General features: G+C 38.7%; 3 protein-coding genes across 3 annotated transcripts; 2 read left to right on the top strand and 1 right to left on the bottom strand.

Moving 5' to 3' along the window:
• Positions 1–1,076: 1,076 nt before the first annotated feature.
• On the top strand, positions 1,077–4,538 carry LOC141638653 (uncharacterized). Its single transcript, XM_074447999.1, has 6 exons — positions 1,077–1,256; positions 1,377–1,460; positions 1,774–1,855; positions 2,792–2,880; positions 3,877–3,988; positions 4,072–4,538. The coding sequence occupies exons 1-6, from the start codon at positions 1,212–1,214 to the stop codon at positions 4,293–4,295; spliced, it is 636 nt and encodes a 211-aa protein (XP_074304100.1). The 5' UTR covers positions 1,077–1,211; the 3' UTR covers positions 4,296–4,538.
• Positions 4,539–6,158: 1,620 nt separating this feature from the next.
• On the top strand, positions 6,159–7,148 carry LOC141638645 (protein FAR1-RELATED SEQUENCE 5-like). The gene has a single exon (XM_074447989.1). The coding sequence runs from the start codon at positions 6,159–6,161 to the stop codon at positions 7,146–7,148; it is 990 nt and encodes a 329-aa protein (XP_074304090.1).
• A 4,032-nt stretch (positions 7,149–11,180) lies between these two features.
• On the bottom strand, positions 11,181–14,250 carry LOC141638644 (uncharacterized). The gene is made up of 2 exons (XM_074447988.1): positions 12,796–14,250; positions 11,181–11,993 (listed from the first exon to the last, which is right to left on the bottom strand). The coding sequence occupies exon 2, from the start codon at positions 11,991–11,993 to the stop codon at positions 11,181–11,183; it is 813 nt and encodes a 270-aa protein (XP_074304089.1). The 5' UTR covers positions 12,796–14,250.
• Positions 14,251–15,158: the final 908 nt, after the last annotated feature.

Below are 15,158 nucleotides of genomic sequence, written 5' to 3'. Positions count from 1 at the left end.
TTTGATTACAACCTATTTCTCTTTAATGTTTTTATTGTTCTTATTCTCTCTGTCTTAATCTCATTCAGTAGTTAGAAAACAGATCAATACACCCCAATTGTTACCGTGACGGCCTTAGATAACAAGTAGATATAATAGCCTCCCTGTGGATACGATACCCGACTTACCTCTACTATATTTATTAGTTGAGCCGGTTGGTTTACTTTTGATAGGGTTGCGACAGCCGTATCACCCAACAAGACCGGGATACAACTTTACTTACCGCGCAAGCAACCTAAACTCTATTAGGGTTTAGGTCCTATATATATACAAGGCGAAGGAGGAGAAAGATTCGTTCAGAGACCGACATACGAACATAGTGCATTGTGCTAGCTAGTTTATCGTGCTACCTTTCTTGTACTCGTCCTCACATTAAGAGCTAGTGCAATCATTGGAAGGGTACCGTCCCTTCCCGCGGTCGTTTCCCACATTAGGTTTTCCGCGTCACCAAATCTCTTGTGTCCATCCTTATTTACATCTTTATCTTTTATACTCAGCATCCATACAAACAATATAATCCACATATAACGCATAAGACCACTTTGACCTAATTTAACCTAATTCGGTAGAAAAATACCAAAACACGAGATTTATGCCTTTAGTGAATATAATAATATAATGTTTATTTTCTGAATAAAGTTGACAAAGTAATTCAAGTAAAATTCATTTATTTATTCGGATTAAAAGTGTTGACCTTCCTATTTTATTTATTTTAATATGAAATATTATCAATATGATCCCCAAAAAACTGAAAATGAGTTGAAACAAATACTCTAAATGTAAATATATCTAACAATTACATCTAAAAATTACCGTGCTGTAGCACGGGGTCTATACTAGTTCAACAAATATTTTCAAAACAAAGCGTCTTACTTGTGACGGACACTATCCGTCTCTAACTTGTGACGGATAGTACCCGTCTTCAATGAAAATTTGTGTTTTCAAAATTGACTTAAATGGATATTCTTTTTTAATTTTTTGAGCATTATTTGGAGAAAAAATTGCCAAGTCTTTAGACGTTGAGAATTTTTTGACACACCCGTGGCAAACCATAAGTAAACTGGAATTACTGGATTAATGGTTGCTTAATTCCTCACAAGTCACAAGGCTTAAGAAGCCATAATAGAGAAACTCGAGAAATTTGCTGCAAATTTTGGTAATAAACTAAAAAAATGGGTGCATCTGAATCCACACTTTCATCATCATCATCATCACTTGTATGTTGCAACTACCTTCTTCTGCATCCTTATTTTTCCATGTATGCATCACTTGTACTGTTTAATCGCAAAATTCACATCTTTGATAATTTCTATTTCTTGTGTTTTATGTTTTTTCAGAGACCAGAAGATCAGATTACTACTGTATCTGCAAGGATTGAAGATGTTGACCCTATTTTGGAAAGGCTCAAATCCCTTCAAATTGTGAGATTAATTTCTCCCCTTTTCTGTTTTCTGCATTATATTTGATTCTACTCCTATTATGTTTTTCTCCGTCTAAGTTTCAATCTTGTCGAAAATTGTGAATGCCTATTAAACAATTAATGTGATTGTGAATGCCCGTTAAACAATTTAAGGCTATATCAAACGTATTAATGGGTAATTAGTCGGCGAAACTGAGTTCTTACTCGAAAATACATACTGTGTGAGACTTTTACCTTCTCGTCTGAGAATTTGTGATGTTTTGAAAGAAATTTATATGGTAAATGAAGAATTTGGTTGTTTCATATGGTTTCAGGCTACACCGATTTTAACAGCCCCTCCACCTGAGACCAGTCTGACTGATCTTCTAGTAAGGAAGCCTGTATCTTCTAAACACGGTGCATCTCCGCTCTTACTTGTCGCTTGTTTTTTTATCCTATTTTGTTGTTCGTTTGTGTTCATGCTCGTACTTGTGCATTAGGGATGACGATGTAGTGTGAAAAGACAAAATAACTAATGAAAAGAACAAATCTTTAACAACAAAAACATATAGATTACGGGGTTCACCATTTACTTATAGCAATCTACAATGTGTGATTCGGCCTTCGGGTGAGAAAGACCAAGTTCTATACTAATGTCGTTTTATAAGCCTTGACCGTCATGTGCTTTCTTCTACGAGGTAGATGAACTTAATGAATGAAATGGAGTATCAGATAAGAAAGAGAAGAAAACATACTAGGTGGACTAGACATTCTAGAGTCAAGAGGTAGATAGTGGACTGAGATTGTACAATTTCTAGAGCTTCCTCCTATTGTACGACTCAAATATTTTTTTCACCATAATTGCATTTTGGCAGAAAATATGTCGGATAGCATTGTTTTTGTCATAGTATCGGTTTTCTTCAAAGGGAAACATTTGTGCATGCCATTTTATGATGGCTTTTCCGATCCAAATCTTTCATCATTCACTTGCTAATTGGGGTCTTCGTTCTATGGAATCTTACAAACCATGAGCTTGCTATCTAGAAATGAGAAAGATTAGACAGCAATGGTTGTTAGTTGTTGGAAGATTTCGTTTGGGCATGGAAGGATGCTCAAAGACATCAAGCAAATTAGAATTTGTGCATATGGAACTATGATCTCTCTTTCACCTTCTTTTTTTCTATCCATTTCCTCGCTTTACTTTTTGTGGGTTGACGTGTGGCATTGGTTGAGTGAATGGGGGGGCTGGAAAGTGTCTCTCCATTGATTTCGTCAAAACTTTCTTGCAACTTGTTGAGAAGGACCACTGATAGAGGAAAGTTACTGAGTTATTCCGATTTGTACTTGTGCTAGGTACTCTAAACCCGCAGGTAATCTTGGAGCTTTTTTCAATGTATCGTGATTGGCAGGAGGACAAGGTGCAGAAGATCAGCTCTAGACAGGTCAGTGCACTTTCTTATTGCTACTATAAATTATGCTTACATTTTGGGATGACTTATAACTTATAAGTGAGGCACCTTTTCTTCATGGAATCAAAATCACCAATCCTTCTCGAGGATGGTGAACCTGCATCCTAATAAAGTAATGGCATGCAGTTCTAACTTCTAGCTCTTCATGTTCGCATGCTAATTTTTTTTATTCGTTATTTTTCAAATTATAATGTAAAAATAGTTTTTTGGATAATCAAATGTGGCAAACGGTATGTTTTATATATATATATATCTTACTCCATACTATTTTTGGAGGAAATTTATCATCAAAGTTGAAACCCGTTCACCATCAAGTTCAAATAGGGACGCCATAAATGACATGAAGTATTACGTTGCTACTTCAAATCTAGCAATCAGAGAAGGATTAGACTCTTGCAGGAAGAGCCGTTTTTGCGATGTTTGGAATCATCCTGTTCTACTTGTGTTGTGTAGCAGTTGTATTCTTGTCTACATTGCTTGAAATTGAGTTACTCCTAGCAAGTTTTGGGTTAGTGCGTCAATTCATAGGACATTGTGGTGGTTTTTAAGGATTTTGGGTGACCCTTGAATTTGGAATGTTTACCCTGAAGTTCTGGGTTAGTGCGTCAATTCATAGAACCGCCTTACCTAAAATTGACATTTTGTTACTTGCCTAGATGGTAGAGCTGCCGGTCTACTAATATGTGTCAAATAGAACGTGTGAGTTTTGAAACTTACTTTTCCCTAGGCTGGCTTTGAAGCTTAAAGATACACACAAACGTTTATGAGATAGTTTCACACGTGAAACCAACTCATTAGCCATAGAATTGAATGAAATATACGAGTATTTGGGTTCATCTCTCATGGGAGACCATCTCTCCGATTTATTAAACAAAAGTGTTAAAAGTTTTAAAAGGTTTACGAAATCCTCGGACTTAGTATATTTTGGAGAGGATATTAGTTCATATCACTTTATCTGATTTGTTGCAGGAAGAAATAGAAAACAAAATAGAAGTTGTAGATGCACTAGCAGTTAAGCTTATGCAACGGTTTAATGGGTCGGTCTCAACCATGAAGGCTGCTTCACAGCATTTATCGGAAGGTTGGCCATAAATCTGACATTGTCAAGTTTACTGTTGGTTAAAAATCTTTGTACTGATTAAAATTTGCCTATAATTAATGTAGTTCATGCTCTGCAAGTGGAGCTTGGGGAGCTTAAAGGGCGCTTAACCGAGGTTATTAGTAATTGTGATTCCTTATGCCGGAGAATTACATCGGAAGGACCAGAGTCACTTCGTTCCTCAATAAAGCCCTTTTCAGCATGCACAGCTGATGTCAAAATTGCTTCGAATTCGTGTACAGTAGTTGTAGATAAAAACCGGTCTCAGGAGGAAGTTGAAAAGAACTAGCAACACATCCTCTGAAATTCTCCGACTATCTTAGTATTTATATAACACGAATGTATCAGTCCTACATCATGGTACGTTCCTCATTTTATAACAGGGATGTACGCATACGTCTTATTCAAGACTATGGGATCTTTATTTGCTTCATGTTGGAGTCAAATAGATTGTGTTGCCAGCATAACTTACTGATTGTGTGATGAAAATTAATCTTGATTCAAAACTAAATTTATGTTTTTATTTTTTTGGTGACGAAAGTAATTTTTTGTAATGGAGGTCATATTTAGTATTTCCTTTGTATCCTGAGCCGAATATTTCTACCTTTAGAAACTCTCGGAAAAAAAGACCACCACCCCCTTTGTACCACCAGATCCCGGCACAGCTCCACGCTCACTCCTCAGTCCTCTATATCTCACAACCGTTAGTCGGAGATGTGGTTGCGTCTAGGTCCATTTCCAGCGGTTCGATTCCCCCCTATTAGATTAAGAGGGCTGATTTATATCGACGACGTTTTAGTAAATATCGACGACGTTTTTCATAAAAAAGACGATGACTGCCCTTTTGACTTTCTCTCTCTAAAAAAATTTCTCTCAAACTCAACTAAACTAAAAACAAAAAACAACAACAACAACAACAATTAACAATATGTCGGATCTCGATTCAACGGTACGTAAACAACTTAATCATTTGCTTAATTTTTCAATTTTTTTTTGCGCATCGTTCATTTTATTCGATAGTTGAATTACTTGACGTATTAACTTAGTAGTAGCGAATGTTTGAATTTGTTGCGTAATCTGAAAATTGTCTCCCGAAAGATGAACCATGGCCAAAAGTTGGAAACCAACGTTCAGACCATGGTCCAAACGTTGGAAACCAACGTTTGCCACGGACCAAACGAAGGATTTCCACGTTTGCCACGATCCAAACGTTGGATTTCTTAGTTTGGCCGTGGTCAAATGTTGATTTTCATTGTTTGGCCGTGGATTAAAAATGGTTTTCGTTGTTCGTCCGTGGTTGATCGATGGAAAGTAATGTTTGGCCGCGGTCGTTTGTTGAGTCTCGTGTTTTAGGCATGAATTACTCGTTTTCTACTCGTTTTTACATGTTTTTCTTTCCCTTTACGCAATTTATGTAGTTTATGAATCCTTTTTATTGTCTTACTATAGTCCTTATTACTTGTATTGCTTGTAACAAGAATCGTGGGAGGATTTTGGCGAGAATCCAATTGATTACAACCCGTTGTTCGAGACTACTATAGATTTCGAAACGCGTGACGATGCTTTCAATTGGGCTCAGAAAATCGCATTCGAGAATGGGTTTGCTTTGGTTAAAGCAAATAACGGAGCTAAAAATAGGAAAAAGAACGGGTTGTTGGCAAGTTATTTTCGATGTAAAAGACATGGTAAACCAAAAGAATCGGACGATCTTGAAAAGCCAAGGAGGTCGCAGAAGTGTTCATGCAAGTTTCGTATTCGTGCCGTTCAAAATTTCGTGTCTAAAAATGATAAAGAGACGGTGGTGTGGAACATTGTAACCTCCGAGGGTGCTGGACTACACAACCACAACGCAGCCGTTTATAAGGACGGGGATCGACACTTTGCGGGATTGGACACGGAAGAGAAGGCAAATGTTAGGCAACAAACATTGGGCGGGGTTCTACCGAGGGATATTAAAAATGGTCTTCATTTGAGAACCCCCGAAAAACCTCAACCGTCAAGCACCCAACTATATAATGAAACAAGGAAAATTAAGAAAGAAGTTATGGGTGAAAAAAACACCGCTCAGCAAATGTTGGCTCTAGCGGTGGAAGCGAAATACGTCCACTGACACGAGATTGATTCTGAGTCAAAAGAGTTGACTCACATTTTCATGGCTCATCCTGAAGCGATTAAGTTGTTCCGGGCTTATCCTTATGTCGTCCTCATGGATTCGACTTATAAAACAAACATTTACAAGAATCCGCTCATTGAGATGGTTGGTGTGACACCCACGGGATCTTCCTTCTTAATTGCATGTTCGATGATTCCTACCGAATATGACGTGAATTACAAGTGGCTGTTGAGAAAGTTAGATGCGATTTTAGATGTCACCGGAGTAGCGTCCCCTGCTGTATTTGTCACCGACCGGGAATTGGGTTTGATCAGCGCTCTTGAGCAAGTATTTCCCCGGGCTGAGCATTTATTGTGTAGATGGCATGTTAACAAAGCCATCAATGCAAAAGCCTTGACATCATTCAGAACTGAAAGTATGAGGAAATATGTCATCTCAAATGAAGAAGACGGTTGGTTTAAGATGATCAATTCAGTTACCGAGGAATCGTTTCAGCGTGCTTGGGTGTGTTTCCAACGTAAGTGGCCGATTATGTCCGATTATGTACGAACAGCTTGGGGTCAACACGCAGGGAAGTTCGTTTTATGCTATACAAACGTGGTCTTACATTTTGGTAACACGGCAACTTCCCGTGTTGAGTCAGCACATTCTCTATTGAAGGCTTGGTTGAAGTCAAAGCATCTCACACTTGACTCCATGTGGTCCCGTATCCACGGCATGCTTGAAAGTCAACACTCGAAGATTAAGAAAGAACTCGAAGATGAAATGAGTAAACCAAGGAGAACATCTCGTACTTTCTCCTTATTGCAAGGAAACGTGTCTACTAAGGCCATAAAGTTAATGGAGAAAGAACTTACTAGAGGCCTTGGTTTGGGTATCGGAGTGGACGATCGATGCCGACACGTGATACGAACGACTCATGGATTACCTTGTGCATGCAATTTGACATCTTTGCACAGAAGAGGTAGGAGGGTCCATCTCGAGGATATTCATGTCTTTTGGAAGACATTGGTGTATGATATTCCTTAACAAATGCCGAAAAATGACGGTGATTTATGGGAGGAATTAGTGGATGATGTGAGGCACAGTGACCCGGTTAAACTAAGGGCGGCCATATACTTGTTGCGTGATTTCCACCACCCGGAGAACCAAGAGATTTTGCCACCCCCTATTAATGAGCACCCGAAAGGTCGTCCGAGAGGTTCAACAACTAGAAACAAGTCGGGTTTTGAGCATGCAGAAAGGAAGTTCGGGACACCAAGTACTCACTGTTCAACAAATGCAGATCAATCACAACAAAGACTTGGTGATTTCGAATCAGGACCTCCCGGTGCTCCTTTGGGAAGAAACTTTACCATTGGCCTTATATCAACATGGGCCAAACGGTGGGGTATTCCCGAGGTTTTGTGGGGCCACTTTGATGGTTGGGTGGATGTTGGAGATGACGGTCATTGTGGATTCCGGGTAATATCACACGCCCAGCGGGGCCAAGAGACAGATTATATAGTTATGCGGGAATGGTGTTCGAGGGAGATGAGGACCGACTCTATCTACGCAGAGTTGTATGGAGGTTTTCAATCACCACTCAGCGGTGTGTCAGGGTTGGATATAGCATTTCGACGAGTTGAGTTTTTTCAGCAGATTAGTTGTGGGCCGGACCATTGGATGTGTAGCGACGATTTGCTAGTTTTTGCAACGCTGTTCAAGTGGACGATATGTGTGATTGGTCATACACGGCAAGACGGGAAGAATGTTTGGGAAGGAAGTTGCAAAACTATCATGCCATTGAAGACACAAGTGGAAGGCCGACTACCGTGTGGTATTTTGTGGTTTGTCCTACATCATAGCCATTGGATGCGGTTGCATTCTAGAAGCCCCCCTGAGAGTCTCCCTATGCCGCCACTTGATCTCGCTTGGTTGACCTTCCGAGATCCCAGTGTTGTTCACCTAGAGACTTTGTACCAACATAACATTGAGATTTGGCAAGCGTTCATGTTAGAAACTCCGAGAAGACATCGTAGAAGTCGTGTCTCTGATAGTGCGACAATTATCTCAGTTAGTAGTTGTTCGGAGTGAAAAAACTATAAGTTCATTTGTGTAATGTAATATATTATTGAAAAGCATAACAATCATTTTACTAATTTCTGGAATTCATGACAACTAATACAAATTTGGAAATTTTTGCAAATACTCACTACTTCATAACAATGGCTAACATAAGAAACACAAACAAATACAAGATACACTTGAAATAAAACTTCATCATCTTTGACAAACTCGAAATTTCTTCTTTCAAACCTATCACTTGCTCTTTCATGACTTTTCCACTTGATGCATCATCACCTTCATCTTCACATGCTATTCCAACCTTTTTGTTATTGTCAAATGATCTTCAGTCAACCACGACACAAAATTATTGCAATCTAAACACTTAAAATACGCTTTCATTGGATTATTAATTGACCCAGAAATCTTGATGATAGCGTTTTTGCGGCAAAGATTGCAACGTTGATTCTTAAAGTTAAGGCCTTCAATTGGGTGATTTCTCCCCATTGAGGATGATGTCGACATTAGTGGATAGATAATGAAGAAAATAGAAGTCAAAAGTAGAAGAAGATGAGGATGATTGAAAACTGGAAGAAGATGAATATTTTAATATAGTTGAGATTTCAAATATAACCGTTATAATTCAAAAATTGCCGTTGAATTTCAAAAAAACCGTTATAATTCAAAAAAAGCCGTTATAATTCAAAAAAGCCGTTATAATTCAAAAAAACCGTTATAATTCAAAAATAGCCGTTATAATTCATAAAAGCCGTTATAATTAAAAAAAAGCCGTTATAATTAAAAAAAAGCCGTTATAATTCAAAAATAACCGTTATAATTCAAAAATAACCGTTAAATTTCAAAAATAGCCGCTATCATTCAAAAATAGCCGTTATAGTTAATAGCTTATAAATAGGCCATTCTATGTGAATTTCAATCACAACATCCATTCCTATTCACTCACTACAATACTAAAATGGTTCTCACAAATACTCAAAAAATAAGAGGTTATCAAGGCAGAATCGATCTAATTGTTCAAAATTTACCAGTTCTAATTGAGCGTCTTGAATCAGTGGTTCCCAGTGCCACTGTATGGCACATGCTTGAAGAGCCTCCAATTGGTAGCCTTTGTATAATTTTAGCCAGGAAACCGGATCATGTTCTAACTCCGTGATTAGAGATGAGGTTGTTTTTACGATAAAGCGTTAAACGAGAAGATGTGGGAGTTTCGCAGGTTAAGAAGTGATGTCTTTACATATTTTGAGCGTATCCTCACCGTGATCGATTACCCAAGACTATCAGACTTATGTGCCGGTAGAGTGCCCAACCAAGGAAATCTTTATCTCTACATGAATGATTTGTTGACTCAATATATGTCTACCCAACCTGAAGAAATTGAGGTTCAAGATCATGAAGAAGATAAGGAATCGTCATCTTCATCATCGGAAGATAACTAAGTTCGATAGTGGTTTAATTATGTTATGTTTTATTTAATATCGTTGTATGGGTTTAAGGTTTGAGGTTTGGGGGTTTAGGGTTTCAGGTTTGGGGTTTAGGGTTTAGGGTTTGGGGTTTGGGGTTTGGGGTTTGGGGTTTGAGGGTTGGGTTTAGGGTTTAGTTATGTTTTAATTACGTTTTAAGTGGTTTATGTAATGTCGTTAAATTATGTTTTAAGTGGTTTATGTAATGTCGTTGTATTTCAATTAATGAATGTTTTAATTAAATTATGTTAAATTACGTTTTAAGTCATTTAATTAAAAATCATTGCATATTAAAAGGAAACCACAATGACCGTCTCCAAATAAAGAGACAAACATTTGAAAATAATAATAAAAAAAAAAACATAAAAATTATCCATACAAAGATACTAAAATATCCATACAAACATAATCCAAACAAATAGAAAAATATAAGAAAATAAAAACAAACTACTCATCATACACGTCTTCATAGTAAGGACGCATCTGGTGAAACATATCCTCTATAGTCTCTCTCTCAGCCTCCTCATCATCTTGCTGGAAGACATTCTTGAACTTACGACTAAGAGCTAGGGCGACTTCCGGCTCCTCATGAAACTCGACAGACCGAAAATGGATGCGGTGTGAGGGGGGATAAAGGTAGGGGTGTGAATGGTCTGCATACCAAGACATGTATCCATCAGTACACTCGAAAGGCATATATGCTTTCTTTGACATGTTTCAGAAGTGTGTGATGGATATCTCGGTCATCCATGTCCTATCGGGCTCTTGCCCGAAGTCCAGCCTGTAAGGCCCGTTCGCGGGCCGAGACTCATTCACCGCAATAGGCATCGAGACCGGGAGAGCCTGACGGTACCCAAACTGACGCATGCACCGATCCGGCTGGTACGGCTCTACTATATCAAGATGCCTGATAAAACCCGAGTAAAGCGATACTCTGCAAGCTCCTTGAGGACGGTCCCCGTAAGGCAACCATCGGACATGCTCTGACCTAAGATCGTCCAAACTATGACGATACATCTGAAAAGTATGAGAATCGCCCTTACTCCGAGGCAAGGTGGCCCAAGCCTCAACAAGAGGACGGTCCTCAAAAAAGAAACCACCACTGGGTCGAAACCTGGGAAAGTACTCGTATATCCACGCTTGGAGTAACGGTAGACACCCACTAACACCAGTACTATCTCGGCGCGATGCTATCCCTAGCTGTCGGTACAAGTAAGCCAAACAAGCCGCACTCCAAGCATATGAACCAACTCGCTCAAGACTATCAAATAAGGGCAACAACTGAGCGGACACCCTATCACCACTCTTATCCATGAAAAGAGTATGACCCAGTAAAATCAAGAGGTAAGCCCGTAACGAGTCATGCTCGTTCCCTTTGTAAACAACATTCCTCAAGTCCGATGTTAGTAAACCTCCATTCTTGTAGAGCGGTGGTACAACATCGGACTCAGGAACTCCATAAAACCTCGCAATCTTGCCCCTCAGACCACTGTCATCATCCTCGCCCGAACCGGCCACAAGCACCCGATCACCACTAACGGGTATCCCAAGAATATCTTTGGACATCATGGAGCATGATACTAATCTCTCCAAAAGGCATATGGAAAGTGTTAGTATCCGGGTGCCACCTCTCGATAAAAGCACTAAGGAGGTTATCATCTAGACCGGTGGTAAAACACTCCTTCAAAACCCCAAGCCCGCTCGCCTGTACCCTAGCTGCAACACCCTCAGTGAGAACCATGTGCCTAAATTCCCTCGCAGCTTTCGGCCTCTCGTAGAGCTTGATCCACGACCTCATATGCTCCGGGTTAGGGTCCGACCAACTGTTGAACGCAACGTGACCACAAAAACTCCCTAGGGTGGCAGGGTTCCTAGGACCACCAGGAATGGGCTCTCTCAGGATCCAAGAACTATCCCTCCTCGGCCTCCTCGACCTATCGGTGATAGAGGACTCTCTAACACTCGAATAACGTCCTCTACTATCCCGGCCCAACTTCAGACTCAACACTCTCGGCGGTGGCGGGTTCGGTTGGACCACATACTCTCCAGCATCCTCCTCCTCCTCCTCCCCGGAACCGTCATCCGACGGCTCATCCTCTCTATCATGCTGGTAACTACCAGCAACCTCCCGTGACCTCGCCTCCTCCGACTCGCTAACGACGTGACCGGGAGTAGGCATCATAACCATTCCAGACGTCTCTCGAAGTGGGGGTGGCTGCTTGTGGGCCTGCTTAACTCGCAAACGACGCTTCGAGCCCGTAACATTACGCCCAGCGGTACGGTCGTGTATGTTAGGCGGAGGCGGAGCATTCATGATTGCCTTTCCTCTCTCATTTCGATCTGCCATCTGCATTAGGAAATTATAAGTTGTTAGAAAACACGTTAATCGACTAAATATCATATAAAGTAACAAAAATCGGCAAATAATAGCATAAAACACGGTTTTTTTAAAAAAAAATTAATTTACCGCGGGCGAACAAAAAAGCCCCTTGTTTGACCGCGGTTGAACAAAAAAAAACCCTTGCTTGACCGTGGCTAAACGTTTTTTTTTTTTTACCATGGTCAAACTTTTTTTTTTTTTTTTTTACCGCGGCCAAAAGTGCAGTTCTTGGGTTTGACCATGGCTAAACGTAGAAACCAAACGTTTGACCACGGCCAAACGTAGAAACCAAATGTTTGACCATGGCCAAACGTTCAGTTTCACCGTTTGACCACGGGCAAACGTGCCTTCCCTACGTTTGAGCACGGGCAAACGTTCCTTTTCTACGTTCGACACCATGGCCAAACGTGATTGTTCAACGTTTGCCATGGTTCTTCCCCAAATCGTCCAAATTCGATTTAACAACAACCAATATCGACTCAAAATCTAATCTATTTTCGCAAACAACATCAACCTAAGTACAAACAATAATAAAATTTACATCATACTAACTAATTAACATCAAATTTACAAGAATAACTAACCTATTTCAAAACTAATTGAATTAATTTTAATAAAACCTAACACATTAACTAGTTCAATTACAAAACAAAATTAAAGTCATATAATCAATTAAAAGCAACAATAAGGAAAGGGGAAGAGAAACAAACAATTAAAAACAATAATTTAGCTAACTATAACAAAAAAATTAAAAAAAAAAGAGACTTACTTGTTATGGTGGTGGTGGAAGTAGTTGTTGTCGTGGTGGTAGAAGCAGTGGACGGCTGGTGGCGGCTGCGGCCGACATGAACCGTGGTGGTGTGGAGTGTTGGTGGTTAATTGGTGGATTGATGTTATTGTTTGGGTTTTTTGAATTAGAGAGGAGAGTTGGTTTGTTAGTGAGAGAGTAGGGGTAGTCGACGTCTTTTTTATGAAAAACGTCGTCGATATTTACTAAAACGTCGTCGATATTTACGAATCGGGTAACCCTATTCCGTATTTCCACCTCCACTCTCACTCCTCTATCTCACAGGTCACAACCCTTCCTCAGAGATGTGGCTGCGTGCTTGCGTCTAGGTCCATCTTCTGCGGTTCGATTCCCCCCTATCTGATTAAGCTTATGCCATTTCTTGTCCACTTTTGCTCCGGGAGAGCGTCTCCATTTCCCCGCCTTCATTGTCCGATTCTAAACCTGTTTCTTCCCGCTTCCTAATTTCTGTTTGTGATTGTTTCGCTTGGAACACTCACGTCGCTAATGTGTTTTCTTACGAGATTGGCAGTCCAGTGATCTTTCGTTTTAGTGCTCAAATATTGTAGGAACATAATTTTTCCACATGTCAAAAGAAGAAAAAAACGATAATTATTTTCGACATATTACATACAAAATTAGTATAATGTGACTAAGACACATGACATGTGCCGTGATGTGCGTGCTCAAATCTTATCTTAATAAATACAATACGGAGTAACATTTAACGCATTCCTGTGCGTCCACGTGATCTAAATTTTTTTTTTCCAATTTCGACATTGTGGGTCCCACATATAAAAAGTACGGATTTAATTGCAAATTGGTTTGTTCTGATGTTACTTGCGTAATTGTTCGCTGCGTACTCATCTAATCATTCGCGCCGACTGAATAAATTATTCATGCAATTCGAGGAGACTGATTCAATTATTCGCCCAAAAATCATTTTCTTGTATATACATTTAACGCAGAATACCCCAATAAATTTACAAAAAAAAACAAATCAACTACATCATTTTACATTACAATAATCACCAAATTACAAATACAATTTTCACATATATACAAGAAAATTAACTACTATTTAAAAAAAAAAAAGACAATTTAAATCATAAAAATAGCTATACAGCTTACAAAACTGCAATATTTTATAATTCGCAAAGCGATAAAAATAGCCAAAATGATTACAAAATCTAAATACTTAATGATTACAAGTTTTAATAAAGTTAAATATCACATAAAAATAGCATTTTACGACTTACTTAATCTTTATTCATTTTTTACGGATCTAGTTTTTTGAAAAGCTACGGTCTGAGATAGAGGCGGACGGAATGAGGTGATGAGCTGTTTATTGAGAGGATATGGTAGGTGGAAAGATGATAATGATTGAAAGAATGAAGAGATGAATGGCGGAAATAGGATCTTCAATGGCGGATTTATGATGTAGGTGGATGAGGGTAGGTGAGATAAGAGAGATGAGGGTAGGTGAGATAAGAGAGATGAGGGGATGAAGGAGGCGTGTATTTGCGGAGGCGGAAATTGTGACGAGATTTTCATTTCTGAGGCCATTATATAGTAGGTGTTTAGGGTTTGTTATTGGCTCTCATTTTGTGGGCTGCTGAAAAACAATCGTTACTACGGCCCATTTGTTATAGTTTGAATCATTATAATCCATATCATATATTTGTAAGGGAGTTGACTCGGTTTTTTTTTATTTCATAAACGCCTTATATTTTCATATTAACATTTTTGCTTTGTACTTTTTCATTTGTATAATTTCTCATTTAATTTATGTTTGCACATTATAGTTGATTCGAGTCAACCGACAAGACAAGATATTAATGATTCAAGTCAACATTTGAATATCCATGTCCATTACTTAGTATTCTTTATATATTAATAGCGATTTCAATGATTATAAATTCATACCCGTGCAAATTGCACGGGTTGAAAACTAGTGATACAGTATATACTTGTAAATACAATTGTGCACTTTTATTAATGTGACAAATTTTACCACTAACATAATAAAAAATCGAAATAGACAATATATATTTTCCACAAATAACAAAGCATAGTCAACGTAAAAAAAAAATGAAAGAGGATTCTCATTAGCTGGAGGGTACGTTAACGTAGTAGGTCCGATTTCTGTAAAAATTGCCTTGATATTTGAGTTAAATACACGTTGGCCCTGTTCTTTTGGACTGAAATTATCTGAATTGAACTGAACTGAACTTAATGAAGCTTGAACTAACTGAACTAAACTGAACTAATCTGAACTGAACTGAACTGAAATAATAATAAAAAGATTATACTAATAATATTAATACCAATAATAATAATAATAA

This window comes from Silene latifolia, unplaced genomic scaffold (assembly GCF_048544455.1).
Source record: "Silene latifolia isolate original U9 population unplaced genomic scaffold, ASM4854445v1 scaffold_202, whole genome shotgun sequence".
Lineage (NCBI taxonomy): Eukaryota > Viridiplantae > Streptophyta > Magnoliopsida > Caryophyllales > Caryophyllaceae > Silene > Silene latifolia.
Note: the sequence above shows the minus strand (reverse complement) of the source record. Positions and strands in the feature narration are given on the sequence as shown.

Excerpts from the sequence above, each read along its gene's own strand:
- LOC141638653 (XM_074447999.1), top strand. The coding sequence starts at position 1,212 with ATGGGTGCATCTGAATCCACACTTTCATCATCATCATCATCACTT. Across the intron at positions 1,461-1,773 it reads GGCTCAAATCCCTTCAAATT|GCTACACCGATTTTAACAGC; the intron begins GTGAGATTAATT and ends ATATGGTTTCAG. Across the intron at positions 1,856-2,791 it reads GCCTGTATCTTCTAAACACG|GTACTCTAAACCCGCAGGTA; the intron begins GTGCATCTCCGC and ends TACTTGTGCTAG.
- LOC141638645 (XM_074447989.1), top strand. The coding sequence starts at position 6,159 with ATGGCTCATCCTGAAGCGATTAAGTTGTTCCGGGCTTATCCTTATGTC.
- LOC141638644 (XM_074447988.1), bottom strand. The coding sequence starts at position 11,993 with ATGGCAGATCGAAATGAGAGAGGAAAGGCAATCATGAATGCTCCGCCT.